This window comes from Rhincodon typus, chromosome 8 (genome assembly GCF_021869965.1).
Source record: "Rhincodon typus isolate 14 chromosome 8, sRhiTyp1.1, whole genome shotgun sequence".
NCBI lineage: Eukaryota > Metazoa > Chordata > Chondrichthyes > Orectolobiformes > Rhincodontidae > Rhincodon > Rhincodon typus.
The window spans coordinates 42,014,384-42,032,389 of record NC_063339.1 but is presented as its reverse complement, the minus strand read 5'-3'; the positions used below and the strand labels follow the sequence as shown (position 1 = coordinate 42,032,389).

Genomic DNA, 18,006 nt, shown 5'->3' with positions numbered 1-18,006 from the left:
TGTTGGTATTACTGTGAACCATATGTGAGTCATTTAGCCAACTGAGCTATATTGGAATCATGTTATTTCCATTCTGAAATTTCCATTAAGAAGTAAACATCCCCTTCAAGAAGATACCAAATTATGTTTTAATTGTTACCATACAGAATCTGTGGGCTAAAACACACAAGGTTACACTGTATAATCTCTGAAAGTCATGTTGCTTAGTTAATATATTTCTCAAAGTTGAAACTGTCATCTGCTTGTGTTCGCCTTTGAAATCAACTTTTGCCTTTCTCAAATTTAAGAGATTGAGTGCCTTAAAAGTCTGTCTTATGTTTCAGCGAGTGACGCCTTTATTGAAGCTGCATATTCCCTCAGGGGCATAGTGGTGTTGAGAATGCACATCCAGAAAGATGCTTTCTATCAGTAAGTGATTACATGCTCATTATTTTCCAAGAATGCTGTGCTTGAGTTTTGTGGATGCATCAACAGAAATTCTGAATAACAGTTACTTTCCGTCATTCGTAACATCAAAATTTGCTTTTGCAATTCCTGCAGAAGATTTATGTTCCTAAAAGTTCATAGGCCATTGATATTTATGTCCCCATTTTATTTGCTATTTCTGCTTTGCATTGCTGAGAATTATTGTTTTGTGTGACTGCAGCATACCTTTGTATAACACCTGATTTTAAAGATGTCTCAAGTCACTTCATAAGTGGAGCTAAGTACAGGAAATTGATGATTTTATCTCTTAGCGCAGCGCAGTACATCTAATTTTGTAAGATGAACACTGAAGTGCTGAGCAGTGACTAAGAAGCAAGGCTGCATGCCTTTGAAATTTGCAGAGCCAATTAGCTATCACAACTTTAGTTCACTGCTCTGTCAACTCAACTGTTTTGACTGCTTTGCATGGAGCAGGGATTTTTGGGAAATTGCTTTAACATCCTGTCAAATTAATAGAGAAGTAGAAAGTATGTGAAGTTTAACTGGACCAAGGATGAGACCAAATTGGGAAAGTCACTAATTGACCATAGAAGATCTTGTGGAAACTAGAGTCAAGCCCTCAAATTTACTTTTTAAACCACGGCCCCCATCCTTTTTAATCATATTTACACTGGCTCTATCCTAATTTTAATCCTATTAAAACATTCAAGATGGTGAACATGATTTTGTACACTTTCTGTCCTTCCATCCTTCTGTCCAGAAAGCTTTGCTATCCTGTTAACATATTGGACATCAGTACCATTATGCCCTCTTGAATTTTAGGTAGTGTTTTAGGTAGGCACACATGGGTGGAAGGGTGTGTGTCATTGAGTTTGATTCTCTCCTCATTTGATGTTCACGTGAGCTTCCAACAGCATTTGGGCAAGCAGGAAATTGAGCTGATTTTTCTTTTCCTAATCCACAACGCTGGTCAGATTTAATATCTGTATCTTCAATCCAACAAAGACTAGTTAAATCAACAAACTTCGCAAATATTTGGTAAGGCCAGTCTGATCTGCTGTTACATTTCAGTTTGTAGCTGAATTAATTGGTATTATATGAACAAGTTGAAAACTCATCATAATTGGATTTACTGACAGTTTGAGTGGTGAATGGTTCTAATTTTAGTGGTTGTTTATTTGTTTCAAATTTCAAGTAACCTTGACAACTGTTCAGAAACCAAGCCAATTTCCTTTGACATGGCAAACAGGAAGACCTAGCCAATGTAGGTAAAGTAGGGGTTAGTGGCTGGAGGATCAGTCAGTCCCATTTTTAAAAAATATTGCATGCTATTTTACATTTTAAAATTCCTCAAAATATTCTGATGTTTGAATTTTTCTTCTGTAACATTTGCTTTTTTATAGGAACAGAGGAACCCATTTAGCCCCTCAGACACAACCCAACATTCAGGGCGATCACGGCTGCTCTATGTCTAAATCCAAATACCCGCCTGTCTTTTCAACAGCAGCTTACCTTTATATGTCTTTTTAGCATTAAAAAAATCTGGCCATTTGATCGGAGCAGTAGAAAATAAAGTAGTCATACCAGGCAATATTAGATCAGATGCCCAAAAGCTTAGTCAGAGGTAGGTCTGAAGGCTTGCCTTAAAGGAGAAAGTGAAATATTCCATATCCCTCAAAAACCTTGATTAATAAAAATCTAATAATCTTAGATTTATGGTTTAGAATTGATTTAACACCAGTTGCCATTCGTGGAAGAAGGTCATGCGTTTTTACCACTCATTATGTGTAAGCGTGTTCCCTAATTTAACTTCTAATGGTCTGACTCCAATTTTCCAAAAGTCATATCCTAGACTCACCAACCAGTAAAAGTAATTACTCTTGATCTACCTTTTCAGTTTCAGTTATTTTGAAAGCTGAGATCAAATCACCCCATAATCTGTTAAATTCCAGACAGTACAACTCTGTAATCTCTCCATGTAATTTAATCGTTGGAGTCAAAGTATCATTTTGGTGAATCTTAGAATCTATACTGCTCTCCATCCAAGGCTAATCAATCCCTTCTGACTCATGGCATCTAGGACTGCTCAATGTATGATCTAACATCTACCCACATGTATTCTACTCCTCCCAAGTTATTTTTTGTATAAAAATCAAGTGCTGTGGATGCTGAAAATCTAAAACAAGCATAAAGAATACTGGAGAAACTCAGCAGGTCTGGTAGCATCTGTGGAGAGAGGAGCAGGGTTAACATTTTGAAAACATATGACTCTTCTTTTATACCTGCTCACAGCATTTCAACGCTCTATCTACATGGACTCCAGGTCTCTTTTTGAACCTTCGCTATTTCTCGCTTTACACGACTTAGAAACTCCTCTTGTCTATCTTTTTTAGGTCAAAGTTGATAGTTAAACAATTGCCTGTATTGAAATCTTTTTGCCAGCGTTTTGCATAATCATTCAATCTGTTAACATTTTATTGTAATTGTATGCTTCAATCTAAACCGCTTACAATTTCATACTGCCAAACCAATTTCCTTACCAGGTAAATACCATGTCTTTGTGTTTATTATAAGGTGCTTCATCAAATGCCTTCTCAAAGTCGGAAAAGAAACCTTTCCAAATCTACTTAGGCTTTCTCCAAAGAAAACAATCCCGATCTTTTAAAACACGATATTAAGAAGGATCGCGAAATACGGATGTATATTGAGGACAATTCGAAATAGCAATGTAATTATGTGTTTGAGGACTGTTATTTAGAGATGCTTTCAAGCAGTACATTGTGTGAATGTCTTAAGTGTTTTGGAGCAAAGATTGTATTGGGCTTCTGTAGTTAGTTTTCATTATTTGCATACGGACAAAGTTCCTGATAGCTATAGTTGAGGTACATTTGTTGCTGTATAGGAATGACTGCTTAAATTTTTATTTAACCAATATAAATGACTACCCTAGATGATACAAACAGTGGCCTTATAACTGGTGTATGACAATCAAACAAATGAATTATTGTTCTCTCTTCACTCCTTGTCATGCCAACCTCTAAATGCTGTCAATTGTATGGAACTGGAGGAACACAGCAAGTCCGGCAGCATCAGAGGAGCAGAAAAGTCGATGTTTTGATGCTGCTTGACCTGCTGTGTTCCTCCAGTTTCACATTGTACTGACTCTGACTCCAGCATCTGCAGTTCTTGCTATCTCCTAACCTCTAAGTGCTGTCAAAAAGCAATTCTTTGTGAAATATAAAAACAAAACTCATGGGTTGGGAGGGGAGGGAATGAACATTCGTGGATATTCTTCCACTTGTGCCCTGGAATCAGGGAAAGTGATAGGATTTACCCCACTTATTAGGGTTTTCAAGGTTCTTCCAGGCATGACTTATTCGCAGGCCACACACTGAGGCACATATGAATTCAGTGCAGAAGTAGCCCATCTTGAGCCTGCTGTGCCTTTCAGTTGGATGCTGGCCCTTCTGATTACTTTACACTCCTCTCTACGACTGATATAAAATTGTAAAGGAGTTGTCGGAGTTTTCAACATTGACTCTGGACATAAGAACGTAAGAACATAAGAACTAGGAGCAGGAGTAGGCCGTCTGGCCCTTTGAGCCTGCTCCACCATTCAGTAAGATCATGGCTGATCCTTTCGTGGACTCAGATCCACTTACCCGCGTTCTCACCGTATCCCTTAATTCCTTTATTGTTAAAAAAAAAACTGCCTTTTTTTAAAAAGTGTTTACTGAAGTAGCGTCAACTACTACACTGGGCAAGGAATTCCATAGATTAACAACCCTCTGGGTGAAGAAATTCCTTCTCAGTTCAGTCCTAAATCTGCTCTCTCTAATCTTGAGGCTGTGCCCTCTTGTCCTAGCTTCACCTGCCAGTGGAAACATCCTCTCTACTTCTATCTTAACTATTCCCTTCATAATTTTATATGTTTCTATAAGATCCCCCCTCAATCTTCTGAATTCCAATGAATATAATCCCAATCTACTCAGTCTCTCCTCATAAGCCAACCCCCTCAACTCCGGAATCAACCTAGTGAACCTCCTTTGCACCCCCTCCAGTGCCAGTACATCCTTTCTCAAGTAAGGAGACCAAAACTGCACACAGTACTCCAGGTGTGGCCTCACCAGCACCTTGTACAGCTGCAACATAACCTCTCTGCTTTTTATTTCAATCCCTTTAGCAAGGAAGGACAAAATTCCATTTGCCATCCTAATTACTTTTTGTACCTGCTGACCTACCTTCTGTGATTCATGCACAAGGACACCCAGGTCCCTCTACATAGCAGCATGCTGCAACTTTTTATCATTCAAGTAATAATCCTTTTTACTATTACTCCTACCAAAATGTATGACTTCACATTTATTTACATTGTATTCCATCTGCCAGACCTTTGCCCACTCACTCAATGTATCTACATTCCTCTGCAAAGTTTCACAGTCCTCTGCACACTTTGCTTTGCCACTCATCTTAGTGTCATCTGCAAACTTTGACACCCTACACGTGGTCCCCAGCTCCAAATCATCTATATAAATTGTAAATAATTGCGGTCCCAACACCGATCCCTGAGGCACACCACTAGTCACTGACTGCCAGCTAGAATAGCACTCATTTATCCTCACTCTTTGCTTCCTGTTAGTCAACCAATCCTCTATCCATGCTAATACTTTACCCTTAATGCCATGCATCCTTATCTTATGCAGTAGCCTCTTGTGCGGCACCTTGTCAAAGGCCTTTTGGAAGTCTAGGTACACCACATCCACTGGGTCCCCATTGTCCATCTTGCTCATAATGTCTTCATAGAATTCCAAAAGATTTGTTAAGCATGACCTGCCCTTCATGAACCCATGCTGCGTCTGCCCAACGGGACAATTTCTATCAAGATGCCTTGCTATTTCTTCCTTGATAATAGACTCCAGCATCTTCCCCACTACAGAGGTTAAGCTAACTGGTCTATAATTCCCCATCTTTTGACTACTTCCCTTTTTAAACAGTGGCATCACATTTGCTGTTTTCCAATCTGCTGGGACTGCCCCAGAGTCCAGCGAATTTTGGAAAATTACCGCCAGCGCACCTGCTATTTCTCCCGCCATCTCTTTTAGTACCCTGGGATGCATTCCATCAGGGCCAGGAGACTTATCAAAGTCTCATCACATCAGGTCAAGTGTGGGCTAAAAACCAGCTAATTACCATGCACTGTCCTCTGTCCATTGATTGATGAATCACTTCTCTTCTTGTTGAACACCACTAAGTACTAAGTACAAGGACACAGACTCTGGTGGGGGATGTCTATGTCCATTATGAAGAGTGGCTCAGTAGCACCATGATTGACAGAGCTAACCAAGTCCTAAAGGACATAACTTACAGGCTGGATCTGCAGCAGATAGTGAGGGAACCAACAAGAGGGACAATTCTACTTGATCTTGTCCTCGCCAGTCTGTCATGCATGTCTGTTCATGACAGTTTTGGTAAGATTGACCACCGTACAGTCCTTGTGGAAATGAATTCTTGGCTTCACATTGAGAATACCCTCCATCATGTTGTGTGGCACTTCAACAGTGCTAAATGGGACAGACTTCAAACAGAATCTAGCAACTCAGATCTGAGTATCCATGAGGTGATGCGGACCATCAATGGGTAGATGTGTAGATAAGGTTGATGTTCAGAATCTTTTTCCCAGAGTTGAAATGTTGAAAACTAGGGGCATGCATATAAGGTGAGAGGAGGAAAGTTCAAAGGATATGTGAGGGGCAAATTTTTTACATAGGGAATGGTAGGAGTGTGGAACGTGCTGCCCGGGGTAGAGGTGGAGGCAGATACGATACGGTGTTTAAGTGACTTTTAGGTAAGTACATGAATATGCAGGAAATGGACCAAGGTAAGGCAGAAAGGATTAGTTTAATTTGGTGTTATGTTCAGCACAACTTCCTGGGCCGAAGGGCTAGTATTGAAGACCTGTGCTCCAGCATTTGATGCTCCCCTAGCCAAGCTGTTTCAGTACAGTTACAACATTGGCATCTACCTAACGATGTGGAAAATTCCCCAGATATATCCTGTACAAAGAAAGCAGGACAAATGAGGTGGCATGGTAACTCAGTAGTTAACACAGCTGCCTCACAGTGCCAGGACCCGGGTCCATTTCCAGCCTTTAATGCCTGACTCTGTGGGGTTTGCGCATTCTCCCCATCTCTGCTTGAGTTTCTGCTGACTGCTGTAGTTTCCATCCATGGTCCAAAGTTGTGCAGGTTAGGTGAATTGGCCTTGGTAAATGTGGCATTGTGGGGATAGTTGGGAGGCTAGGTCTGGGTAGGATGCTCTTTGGAGGGTTGGTGCAGACTTGATGGGGCTGAGTGGCCTCTTTCTGCATTGTCTATGATTCTACGAAATCCAACACAGCCAATTACTGCCCCATCAGTCTACTCTCTGTCATCAGTTAAGCGATCAAAGGTGTCATCAACAGCGCTATCAAGCAGCACCTGCTCAGCAATGACCTGCTCGGTGACTCCCAGTTTGGGTTCCGCCAGGACCATTCAACTCCTGACCCTATTACAGCCTTGGTTCAACATGGACAAAGGAGCTGAATTCCAGAGATGAGGTGAGAGTGATATCAAGGCTGCACTCAACCAAGTGTGGCATTGACGAACCCTAGCAAACTTTAATCAATGGGAATCGGGGGGCAAACTCTTCACTGTTTGGAGTCATTCCTGGCACATAGGAAGATGATTCTGGTTGTTGGAGATCAGTTATCTCAGCTCCAAGACATCTCTGCAGGAGTTCCTCAGGGTAGTGTCCTAGGTCCAACCATCTTCAACTGCACCATCAATGACCTTCCCTCCATCATAAGGTCAGAAGTGGGGAGGTTCACTAATGATCACACAATGTTCAGCACCAATCATGATTCCTCAGATACTGAAGCAGTCCATGTGAGGGATTGCAGCGAAGGTTTACCAGGCTGATTCCAGATATGGCAGGACTGACGTATGAGGAGAGATTGACTAGGTTGGGATTGTTCTTGCTGGAGTTCAGATGAATGAAGGGGGTCTCAAAGAGACTTATAAAATTCTAAGAGGACTAGACAGGGTATGTGCAGAGAGGACGTTCCTGATGGTGGGTGTGTCCAGAACCGGGGTCACAGTCTGAGGATTCAGGGTAGACCATTTAGGACGGAGATGAGGAGACATTTCTTCACCCAAAGAGTGGTGAGCCTGTGGAATTCATTACCACAGGAAGTAGTTGATGCCAAAACATTGAATGTATTTGAGAGGCAGCTAGATACAGCACTTGGGGTGAATGGGATCAAGGGTTATGGGGAGAAAGCAGGATTAGGGTATTGACTTGGATGATCAGCCATGATCGTGATGAATGGTGGAGCAGACTTGAGGGGCCAAATGACGACCTCCTTCTCCTAACCCCTATATTTCTATGTTTCAAATGCAACAAGATCTGGACAATCCATATAACGAATTCAGACAGGCGGACCTCATAGAATATGAATTCCCTGATTGGGGCTGTTAATCTGGTCCAATCAGGAAGCCCTGTCTGACAGATATAAACAGGAGTGTACGAGGTTCTATTCACTTTGAGAGCTGGCTCTGAGGGAGCTGGATCAGTGTTAAATACTCTCCACATGTAAATAAAGAGACCTGGTGATGGGATACTGGCCTCTGAGCAGTTATTTCAATCCAGGCTTGGGCTGACAAGTGGCAAGTAACATTCATGGCACACAAATGCCAGGCAATAACCATTTCCAACAACAGAGAATCTACCACTGCCCTTTGACATTGAATGGTATTACTACCAATGAATCCCCCATTATCAAAATACCAGGGGTTGCCAGTCACCGGAAACTCAACTGGATTCAACATTTAAATACAGTTGCTACAAGAGCAGGTCAGAGGCTAGGAATATTGCAGTAAGTAAGTCCCCTCCTCCAATGGCTGTCCACCATCTACAAGGCACAAGTCAGGAGTATGATAGAGTACTCCCACTTGCCTGGATCGGTGCAGCTCCAACACCACTTGAGATGCTTGACACCATCCAGTACACAGTGCACTTCTAATCCACAAGCGTCCAGTCCCACCACCACCCAGTAGTGGCAGTGTGTACTATGTACAAGATGCACTGCAGAAATTCACCAAAGATCCTTAGCATCTTCCAAACACACAGCCACTTTCCAACTGGAAGGACAAGGGCAGCAGATACACAGGAACGTTACCACCTGCAAGTGCCCCTCTAAACCACTCATTGTCCTGATTTGGAAATATATCACTATTCCTTCACTGCTGCTGGGTCAACATCCTGGAATTTCCTCCCTAAGGGCATTGTGGATCAACCTACAGCTCATGGACTGCAATAATGCAAGAAAGCAGCTCTCCACCACCTTCTCAAGGGCAATAAATGCTAGCCAGCCAGTGACACCCATGTCGCTCAAGTGAATAAAAAACATTTGCTTCATAATGTATTTAAATCTTCCTCAGGCCAAGTCCTCTCATTCTCTAATCTTTTGTACTTCCCCTTAGTATTTTGGCACAACAGCTTATATAGACCCTGAGTTATCATTGTTTCACAGTTTTGAGCCTTGCTACTTCTTCACCTCTGTCTTCATATTTTAAAGACTTTCTCAAACGCTGATATGATAAGTCAATTTTTCAGTCATGTCTCCTACTATCTTCTGGTTCAGTTCTTTTATCATCTAAAGTTAGATCTATATCTATTAAATGCGTGCACTAGTAAGTGATCTTGTGTATCTATAAACTTCCTGTTCCACATTCTGTTTTCACATTTTCGGTGAAATTCTAATGTCAGCTTTAATATTGACCATGCCTACATACACTTTAACCTTCAAAATCCAGTGTTAAAACATTCCATATAATGATATTTTTGTAGGTTTTGTTTATGCTGTGGGTTGAATTTCTGAAACCTTTTCCCAACACTTGTTTTTACCAGAAAAAAAGATCTTAACAATGCTCACTAGCTAACTTTTCATTGATGTCTGGTTTTAGATCATCTGTAATGAGCTGATGGAATTCACATCTTTCAGTTTGTCTTTTTAGTGAGAAACCTTTGCGAGGACTGTTACTGGGTCTTTCATGATGTAAAACTGCTTCAAAACCCCCTTGGTAGTGAAATATTGTCCTTTAACTATAATTAACAGTTATTGATGGGTCAGTACTTGAGTATTGCTGCAAAGAGAGCTATTCATCTTGCACTCACCAGGATTAACACTAGAATGCAATCTTACAGAATATCACAATACTTTGCAGTACAGGAAAAAGGAGGTGTTGGTCAGTTGACGCATGTTTGGCTGTGGTGTTGCTGGGAAGAAAGCCGGGGAACAATAGGTTCCTTAAGTTCCAGTTAATACGAAAAGGCCGAAGGTTTACAAATACTCTTTTTGTTTGAAGAGAACAAGCCCTTGCATATCAATATATGTCACTCTAGCAATTGTACATGAGCCTCATTCTGAGCTTGATTGTATGTCTTAAACTGTTTTTTAAAATTGTAGCAATTAAAACATCTAGAATATTCAATAAATGTTCCCTAATCACAGAATCATATCTATCGGTAGATGATTTGTTTTGTGTGTTCCAAGTGTGGACTAGTTGAATACAGTGCGTTCTTTGAGGAAAGGAGCAGTCAACGTTTCGGGTATTACCCTTCTTCAGGGCTGGATCTGGGGTTAGGGGGAGCTGCAGATAAAGAGTGCGGGGGGTGAAGGGGTGGAGGTGGAATGGTGGTATTAGCTGGACACTGGTAGTCGGTACAACCTGGTTGGTCGATGAGAAGGATGAATTTGGTTGGTGGTTGGAAGGGAAGTTCAGAAGGTGGAATGGAAGGGAGGTGGTGGTACTGGAAAGGGACCCGGGAATGGGTGGGAAGGTTATTTGAAATTGGAGAACTCAATGTTGAGTCCTTTGGGCCGTAGGGTGCTCAGGTGGAAGATAAGTTGTTTTCTTCAAATTTGCATTCTGAGTCACTGTGACACTGGAGGAGGCCGAGAACGGGCATATCAGAGGTGGGGAGCAGGACGAATAGTTGAAATGGGTGGTGACTGGGAGGTTAGGTTGGCCATCATGTGCCAGGCGGAGATACTTAGCGAAATGGTCACCTAGTCTATGTTTGGTCTCACCGATGTAGAGAAGACCACATTGGGAGCACTGGATGCAACAGACTAGATTGGAGGAGATGCAGGTGAAGCTCTGTCTCATTTGGAAGGACTGTTTAGGGCCCTGGATGGAGGTGAGGGAGGTGGTGTGTGGGCAGGTGTTGCATTTTTTACAGTTACAGAGGAAAGTACCGCGGGGAGTTGGAGTGGTTGGTGGGAAGTGAGGTGTGTTTTTTGATGTGAATACCAGTTGTTGAGGTATATGACCTACATACATGGCACGGCAATGTCACTGTAAGTGTCTGTGGTTAGCAAAATGCCTTTTGCATCCATCCAATTAAAAGAAAATTTCATTCACATTGTAGCAGCATAAAACACTCGCTTAACCTGTTCAACTTTTTGAAATACTTTGCCTTTCCAGGGTCATTTGAGGTAGACTGGTTATTGTTTGCTGTGTATTGTGCAAATTTACAAATGGGCTAAATGCTGCCATATGCAAACCTGAACAGTGCCCAGGCCATATCGGAGAAGTTGTGGACCATAGTGTAGATGCTATAACTTTAAAGGTCTTACCTATGCATATCAAGGCTTGACTGACAGCCCATACTTTCATTTAGTTTGTTAAGATGGGTGCACGGAAGAGAAAACATTGCTTGATTGATAAACTTACAAACATTTTCATACCTGTGATCTATTTTGTCTCCAGTTTAATGTGTATTTGCACGCGATTAAACAGGTGTTGAATGTTTATGGTCTCAGTTATTGATACTTTAAAAGCACATTGATTGGCATTTTTAAAGAGTTGTAGCATCAGTATTTTTAGGAATGCTATGAAAGATTGTTCCTAAGCATTTCCGCACATACCATTTTACCATACAGTCCATGGTGCTATATGGAGTTTAGGTTGGATGAATGGACATGGAAGTGCAATGAGTTGGCATTGAGGGTACAAATGGACATTGGGAGTTTGGGGAGGGGGGAATAGGTTGGGTGAGCACATGGTTAGAATGGAGTCAGTGAGGCTATTGGGAATGGTGAGAGTTGGTATGGATGGGGCATGGAAGTAGGTGAGGGGTATGATGAGTGAGGGCGAGAGGGCCTAATATTTAAGGAGACAATTGGGACCCAAGTCCCAGAGAACTGGGGTGGGTCTTTTAACTAGGTTTTGGCAGCCCCAGTGATTGCTTTTAATTTGCATCCAGCAAGGGCAGAACTCTATCCTACACCAGTCCCCCATCCCCAGAATGAAATTGTGCTCATTGACAATATTTCCTGAGGTGAGTGTGCTGAGCCAAGAAATCTTCCTACTCGAGTTAACTGCCTCTAAGATGAGGCACCCAATATCTGTATAAACGTTTTCTAATCAACCTGGTCATACCCATTACAAGCTATTACACACCTCTGGAGGAGGTGAGCCTTGAACTGTGTCTCCTGGTTCAGAGGTAAGGACACTACGACTGGACCATATGAGCCCTCCAATCTTTGTATATATTGGGGTTAAATTTTGGTTTCAATGCTCATATAACGATGACTATAATCAAGAGCTGTGGGGATGTTGACGATCCAAGAGTCAATGTAGATTAGTGTGCAGTGTGTAAATGTGTGAACAGAAGCTACTTTGGGTTATAGGTATTTTTAGTTAACCTATTCAGAGATGCTATAACATACCTCTGGAGCGAGTGGGATGTGATCTCGAGCCTACTGGCCCAGAGTTAGGGACAGTATCACTGTGCCACAAGAGCCCTCCGATCTTTGTATTTACTGGGTTTAAATGCTGGCATCAATGTTCGTATAAAGATGTCACTAATCATAAATAGTAAACATAGATTTAGAAACAATAATACCTCACTTTTTAATGAGAATATTTATGGATATTGTTATTGACCAAACCAAACCCCCTCAAAATATGTTAAGAAGATAGTCAAGACCCTAATATTTTCTTAATTTAAAGGTAGGGATCAGGTGTTGTGTTCCGGATATTTCAATTGCTCAAACTACCAGTCTTGAAGCAAAACATGCTTTATTCATACAATATAGTTAAAAGACAACAAAAGAAACAATTGGAATAACTTAATTCTATTGGAAAATTTAACAGAATGATAGATTATTTAACTACTTAACTTAAATCCAATATAGTAATAGCCCATAAACACACCCTTGGCAAAGGCAAATTCAGTAAAATACGTTGTTTCTCATGCAGCTGTAACAGCAGGTGGAGACTCCCAGCTTTTAGCTGTAACTGAGAAAGGAATAGAGCTACCATATCCAGTTTCAAGACCCCAACAATGCTACTGGAAGCTAAAACTAAAAATTCTGATTCTGTGGGAGCTTGACCCCACGCATTCAGACTGCTTCTATTGTTCCAACTTTTAAGAAAAACACAAGGCCTCACAAACTGTTTACTCTATTGGCTCTGAGTAGAGAGCTCAGTGACTCTCTCTCAAACCTTTTTCATAAAAAAATTCCAGGACAATGTACACCTCTTAAAGCCATAGTATCATCACAATGTAATAAATATTGTTGAATGTTCAGTACATATACTGGATTTGGCAAGGTGTTTAGTAAAAGTTCTACGAGACTGTTAAAGATTAGGGTCATGGAACGAATGGTAAACTACACACTGCATTGGGAATTGCTTTAGAAATGGAACGATCAATAAGAGAAGCTTATCTCACGAACCCATCATTAATGAACTTTCTCAGAGATCTATTCTGAGCTTCTGTTGCTCAGGCTTCTTATAAGGATAAATATGGAAATATGTTTATAGCTTCAAACTGTGTAGGAATATGCCCATAAATGGATAATGTCAGTTGGGACAGAACACTTGGCATGAAATGGATGGGCATCCATTAGCAATTAATGAAATAAAGCCAATGTTGTATCTGTTTTTCCCCGAGGGTACACATATTTGAAGTGTATTTGATGAATAAAAATAACATCGCTGAAATGAGAGCTGTGTTTGCCAAACTTTTTTTTTATCTTGCCGTCATCAGGACAAACAGAAGAATGTTACATTTTCAACAGTCACAACAATTCTCATTGAATAAAAGAAAATTGACAAGTGTCATAATCAAGTATTTAAATCCATGGAATGCATGATTAAATATATATGAATGCCAGTTTCTATAAATATGAACTATGATTTCAAAGCTTTATAGAAGTATTACAAATTAAAAGATTCAAGTAAAGCTATAAGTTCTTTTCCCCAGCTAGTAGTTCTGTGACTTCAGCAAAAAGTACCTGTTGTGTACTGCTGAGTGAATTTATTTAAAAGCATTTGGATAAGTATCTGTCAGAGAATAAGATAGATGTTAAAAGAATAAGATTAAAGATAGATTTTTTTACATTCTTTTTGAAAGTTATTAATTTCTTTTACTGACTCATGGGAATGCAACTGCTCAAGTTTAGTTGATTATCTCTGAGGGAGAAATTTCCCTGAGATTTTCTTGTTGGTGCTTGATTTATTGGTAGTTCACTTTTTTTCCAAGAATTTGTGTGAGTTGGATAGAGCCAAATTGTCCATGTTTCATGCCTAGGGACAAGGTAGCTTAGGGGGTTGGGAGGGATTATTACAGTCCATTTGCCTGTTTCTGAAGTTTGTTGAAATTGGTATTATAAAAGACAAGTTACATGGAGCACTTTTAGCAATATTAATAGATCTTATGGTATTTATATTGATCAAAGTCTATGTTTGAGGTATTGGATTAAGTTGGGTTGTGCTTTTATTACAAAAAAAAACAATGGAACATTTGTGAAAAAGTTTGAGTACCATGGTTAATTCAAATTAGCATGAAAATTCTATGCTACTCTCCCTGATTGCTACATAATTTAGTTTACCTGTGCAGTCAGCTTCATCTCTTGCCCACTTTCATGGAAGTAAGGGATAATTTGAAGAAAAGTTCGTAGATAGACAGGAGTAGTCTTGAAAGAAAATGACATTAGGTGGCATATGGCTACATAGCATTAGGAAACCATAAGAGAGCAGTTGAACACTGGCCAGTGGTGACCCTCAGGAAGTTGGGGGTGAAGGTCATTCAATGATGGCAATGCTGTAGAATGAGTAGGGGAGGTGTCTGGCAGATATATATGGATGTTATTATCTCTAATGAGCCCAAGCTGAATTTTGGCCAGATCTTGCTGCAAGTGGTCATGGACTTTTCACTATTTGAAGAGATATAAACTGAACAATGTGTAAACAACAGTAAACAATGCCACATCTGATCTTAGAATGGAGGGAAGGCCATAGATGCAGCAAGTGAAGTTGTCAGGTCTAGGACACTGCTGTGAGAAACCCCTGCAATTATGTCCCAGCACTAACATGATAGCCCTCTAACCACCAAAGCCACCTTCCTTTGTACATACATATCTCTGACCTAGAGGATTGCTCCAACCCTCCCCTTGAATATAATTGGCCTTAGTTTTACTGGGATTCTTGATGCCAAATATGGTTTAAAAAAAATCTGTCTTCATCTCAAAGCCAGTTGCCTCTCAGCACATTTCTTTTAATTCAACTCCTGTTCATATTTGGAAGAAAGTTGTTATGAGGTTTGGAGTTGAATGACCTTGATGAAACCAAAACTGAGCACTGTTGAACCGATTGCTGCTGGTTAAATGCTGCTCGGTAGTGCTGCCAATGACACCTTGTACAAAATTTTGCTGATGTTTGAGAGTAGACTGATTGAAGAATTAACTGAATTGGATTTGACCAACCTTTTGGGGACAGGACAAACCTGGACAATTATCCTTATCGTTGGCTAAGTGCCAGTGTTGTAGCTCTGGTCAACACATCTTCCACGTTATAGCTACGAGCTTTTACAGTCAAGAACCTTGCACGATTCTGTGCATTAAGCTGTTTCCTGACTTTATGTGGTATGGTTCAAACTGGCAGATATATATGGATGTTATTATCTCTAATGAGCCCAAGCTGAATTTTGGCCAGATCTTGCTGCAAGTGGTCATGGACTTTTCATTATTTGAAGAGATATAAACTGAACATGTCATGGTAGCACCTCAGGAGGAATGGATTGTCTTGGGGCACTGCTTGGCACTGGGGAGACCACCTCCAGAGTATTGTTCTCAGTATTGTTGTCCTAATTTAAAAAAAGGTACAAATGCATTAGAATACTGGATGGATGTGTTGTTTTATGAGGAAAGGTTGGACAAGCTGGGCTTGTATCCATTAGAGTTCAGAAGACATGATTGAAACATTTAAGATCCTGAGGGTTCTCAACAGGCTAGCTATGAAAAGAATGTTTACTGTTGTGGAAGATATTACAGAGGAGGAGATGCTGGACATCTTAAAACATGAGGGTGGATAAATCCCTGGGACTTGATCAGGTGTACCCCAGAACCTTGTGGGAAGCTAGGGAAGTGATTGCTCGGCCCATTGCTGAGAAATTTCTATCATTGATAGCCACAGGTGAGGTGCTGGAAGACTGGAGGTTGGCTAACTTGGTGCTACTATTTAAGAAAGGTGGTAAGGAACAGCCAGGGAATGGTAGACTGGTGAGCCTGACATCAGTCAAGGGCAAGTTTTTGGAGGGAATCCTGAGGGACAGGATTTACATGTTTTTTGAAAGGCGAGGACTGATTATGGATAGTTAACATGCCTTTGTGCGTGGGTAATGGTGTCTCACTAACTTGATTGAGTTTTTTGAAAAAGTAGTGAAGAGGATTGATAAAGCCAGAGGAGTGGACGTGATCTATACGGAATTCAGTAAGGCGTTCGACAAGGTTCCTCATGGGAGACTGGTCAGCAAAGTTAGATCACATGGAATCCATTTGAATACAGAACTGGCTCGAAGGTAGAAAACAGAAGGTGGTAATGAAGGCAATAAGGTGCAGAGCTTGATGAACACAGCAGGCCAAGCAGCATAGGAGCAGAAAGGCTGACGTTTCGGGCCGAGACCCTTCATCAGAAATGAGGGAGGGGAAGGGGTTTCTGAAATAAATAGGGAGAGAGGGGGAGGCGGATACAAGACGGATAGAGGAGAGGATAGGTGGAGAGGAAACAGACAGGTCGAAGAGGCGGGGATGGGGCCAGTAAAGGTGAGTGTAGGTGGGGAGATAGGGAGGGAATAGGTCAGTCCAGGGAGGATGGACAGGTCAGGCGGCAGGATGAAGTTAGTAGATAGGAGATGGGGGTGCGGCTTGAGGTGGGAGGGGGGGATAGGTGGGAGGAAGAACAGGTTAGGGAGGCGGGGACGAGCTGGACTGGTTTTGGGATGCGGTAGGGGGAGGGGAGATTTTGAAACTTGTAAAATCCACATTGATACCATTGGGCTGCAGGGTTCCCAAGTGGAATATGAGTTGCTGTTCCTGCAACCTTCGGGTGGCATCGTTGTGGCACTGCAGGAGGCCCAGGATGGACATGTCATCTGAGGAATGGGAGGGGGAGTTGAAATGGTTTGCGACTGGGAGGTGCAGTTGTTTGTTGCGAACTGAGCGTAGGTGTTCTGCAAAGCGGTCCCCGAGCCTCCGCTTGGTTTCCCCGATGTAGAGGAGGCCACAACGGGTACAGCGGATGCAGTACACCACATTGGCCGATGTGCAGGTGAACATCTGCTTGATGTGGAAAGTCTTCTTGGGGCCTGGGATGGGGATGAGGGAGGAGGTATGGGGGCAGGTGTAGCACTTCCTGCGGTTGCAGGGAAAAGTGCCGGGTGTGGTGGGGCTGGAGGGGAGTGTGGAGCGGACAAGGGAGTCACGGAGAGAGTGGTCCCTCCGGAAAGCAGATAAGGGTGGGGAGGGAAAGATGTCTTTGGTGGTGGGGTTGGATTGCAGATGGCGGAAGTGTCGGAGGATGATGCGTTGGATCCGGAGGTTGGTGGGGTGGTACGTGAGGACGAGGGGGATTCTTTTTTGGTTCTTATTGCGGGGACGGGGTGTGAGGGATGAGTTGCGGGAAATGTGGGAGACACGGTTGAGGGCATTCTCGACCACTGAGGGGGGGAAGTTGCGGTCCTTGAAAAACGAGGACAACTGAGATGTACGGGAGTGGAATGCCTCATCCTGGGAGCAGATGTGGCGGAGGCGAAGGAATTGGGAATAGGGGATGGCATTTTTGCAGGAAGGTGGGTGGGAGGGGGTGTATTCCAGGTAGCTGTGGGAGTCGGTGGGCTTGAAATGGATATCAGTTTCTAGGTGGTTGCCCGAGATGGAGACAGAGAGGTCCAGGAAGGAGAGAGAGGTATTAGAGACAGTCCAGGTAAACTTAAGGTTGGGGTGGAAGGTGTTGGTGAAGTGGATTAACTGTTCGAGCTCCTTGTGGGAGCACGAGGCGGCGCCGATACAGTCATCAATGTAACGGAGGAAGAGGTGGGGTTTAGGGCCAGTGTAGGTACGGAAGAGGGATTGTTCCACGTAACCTACAAAGAGGCAGGCATAGCTTGGGCCCATGCGGGGACCCATGGCCACCCCCTTTGTCTGTAGGAAGTGGGAGGAATTGAAAGAGAAGTTGTTGAGGGTGAGGACGA

The 18,006-nt window shown here is 42.2% G+C and overlaps 1 protein-coding gene across 1 annotated transcript in view; it reads left to right on the top strand.

The window, feature by feature from the left end:
- LOC109932736 (thioredoxin domain-containing protein 16-like) overlaps positions 1-18,006 on the top strand; it is a 105,474-nt gene that overhangs the window by 73,503 nt on the left and 13,965 nt on the right. The window contains exon 4 of the mRNA XM_048599853.1: positions 324-408. Coding sequence (XP_048455810.1) covers positions 324-408 — 85 coding nt within the window. The remainder of the gene's footprint in view (positions 1-323; positions 409-18,006) is intronic.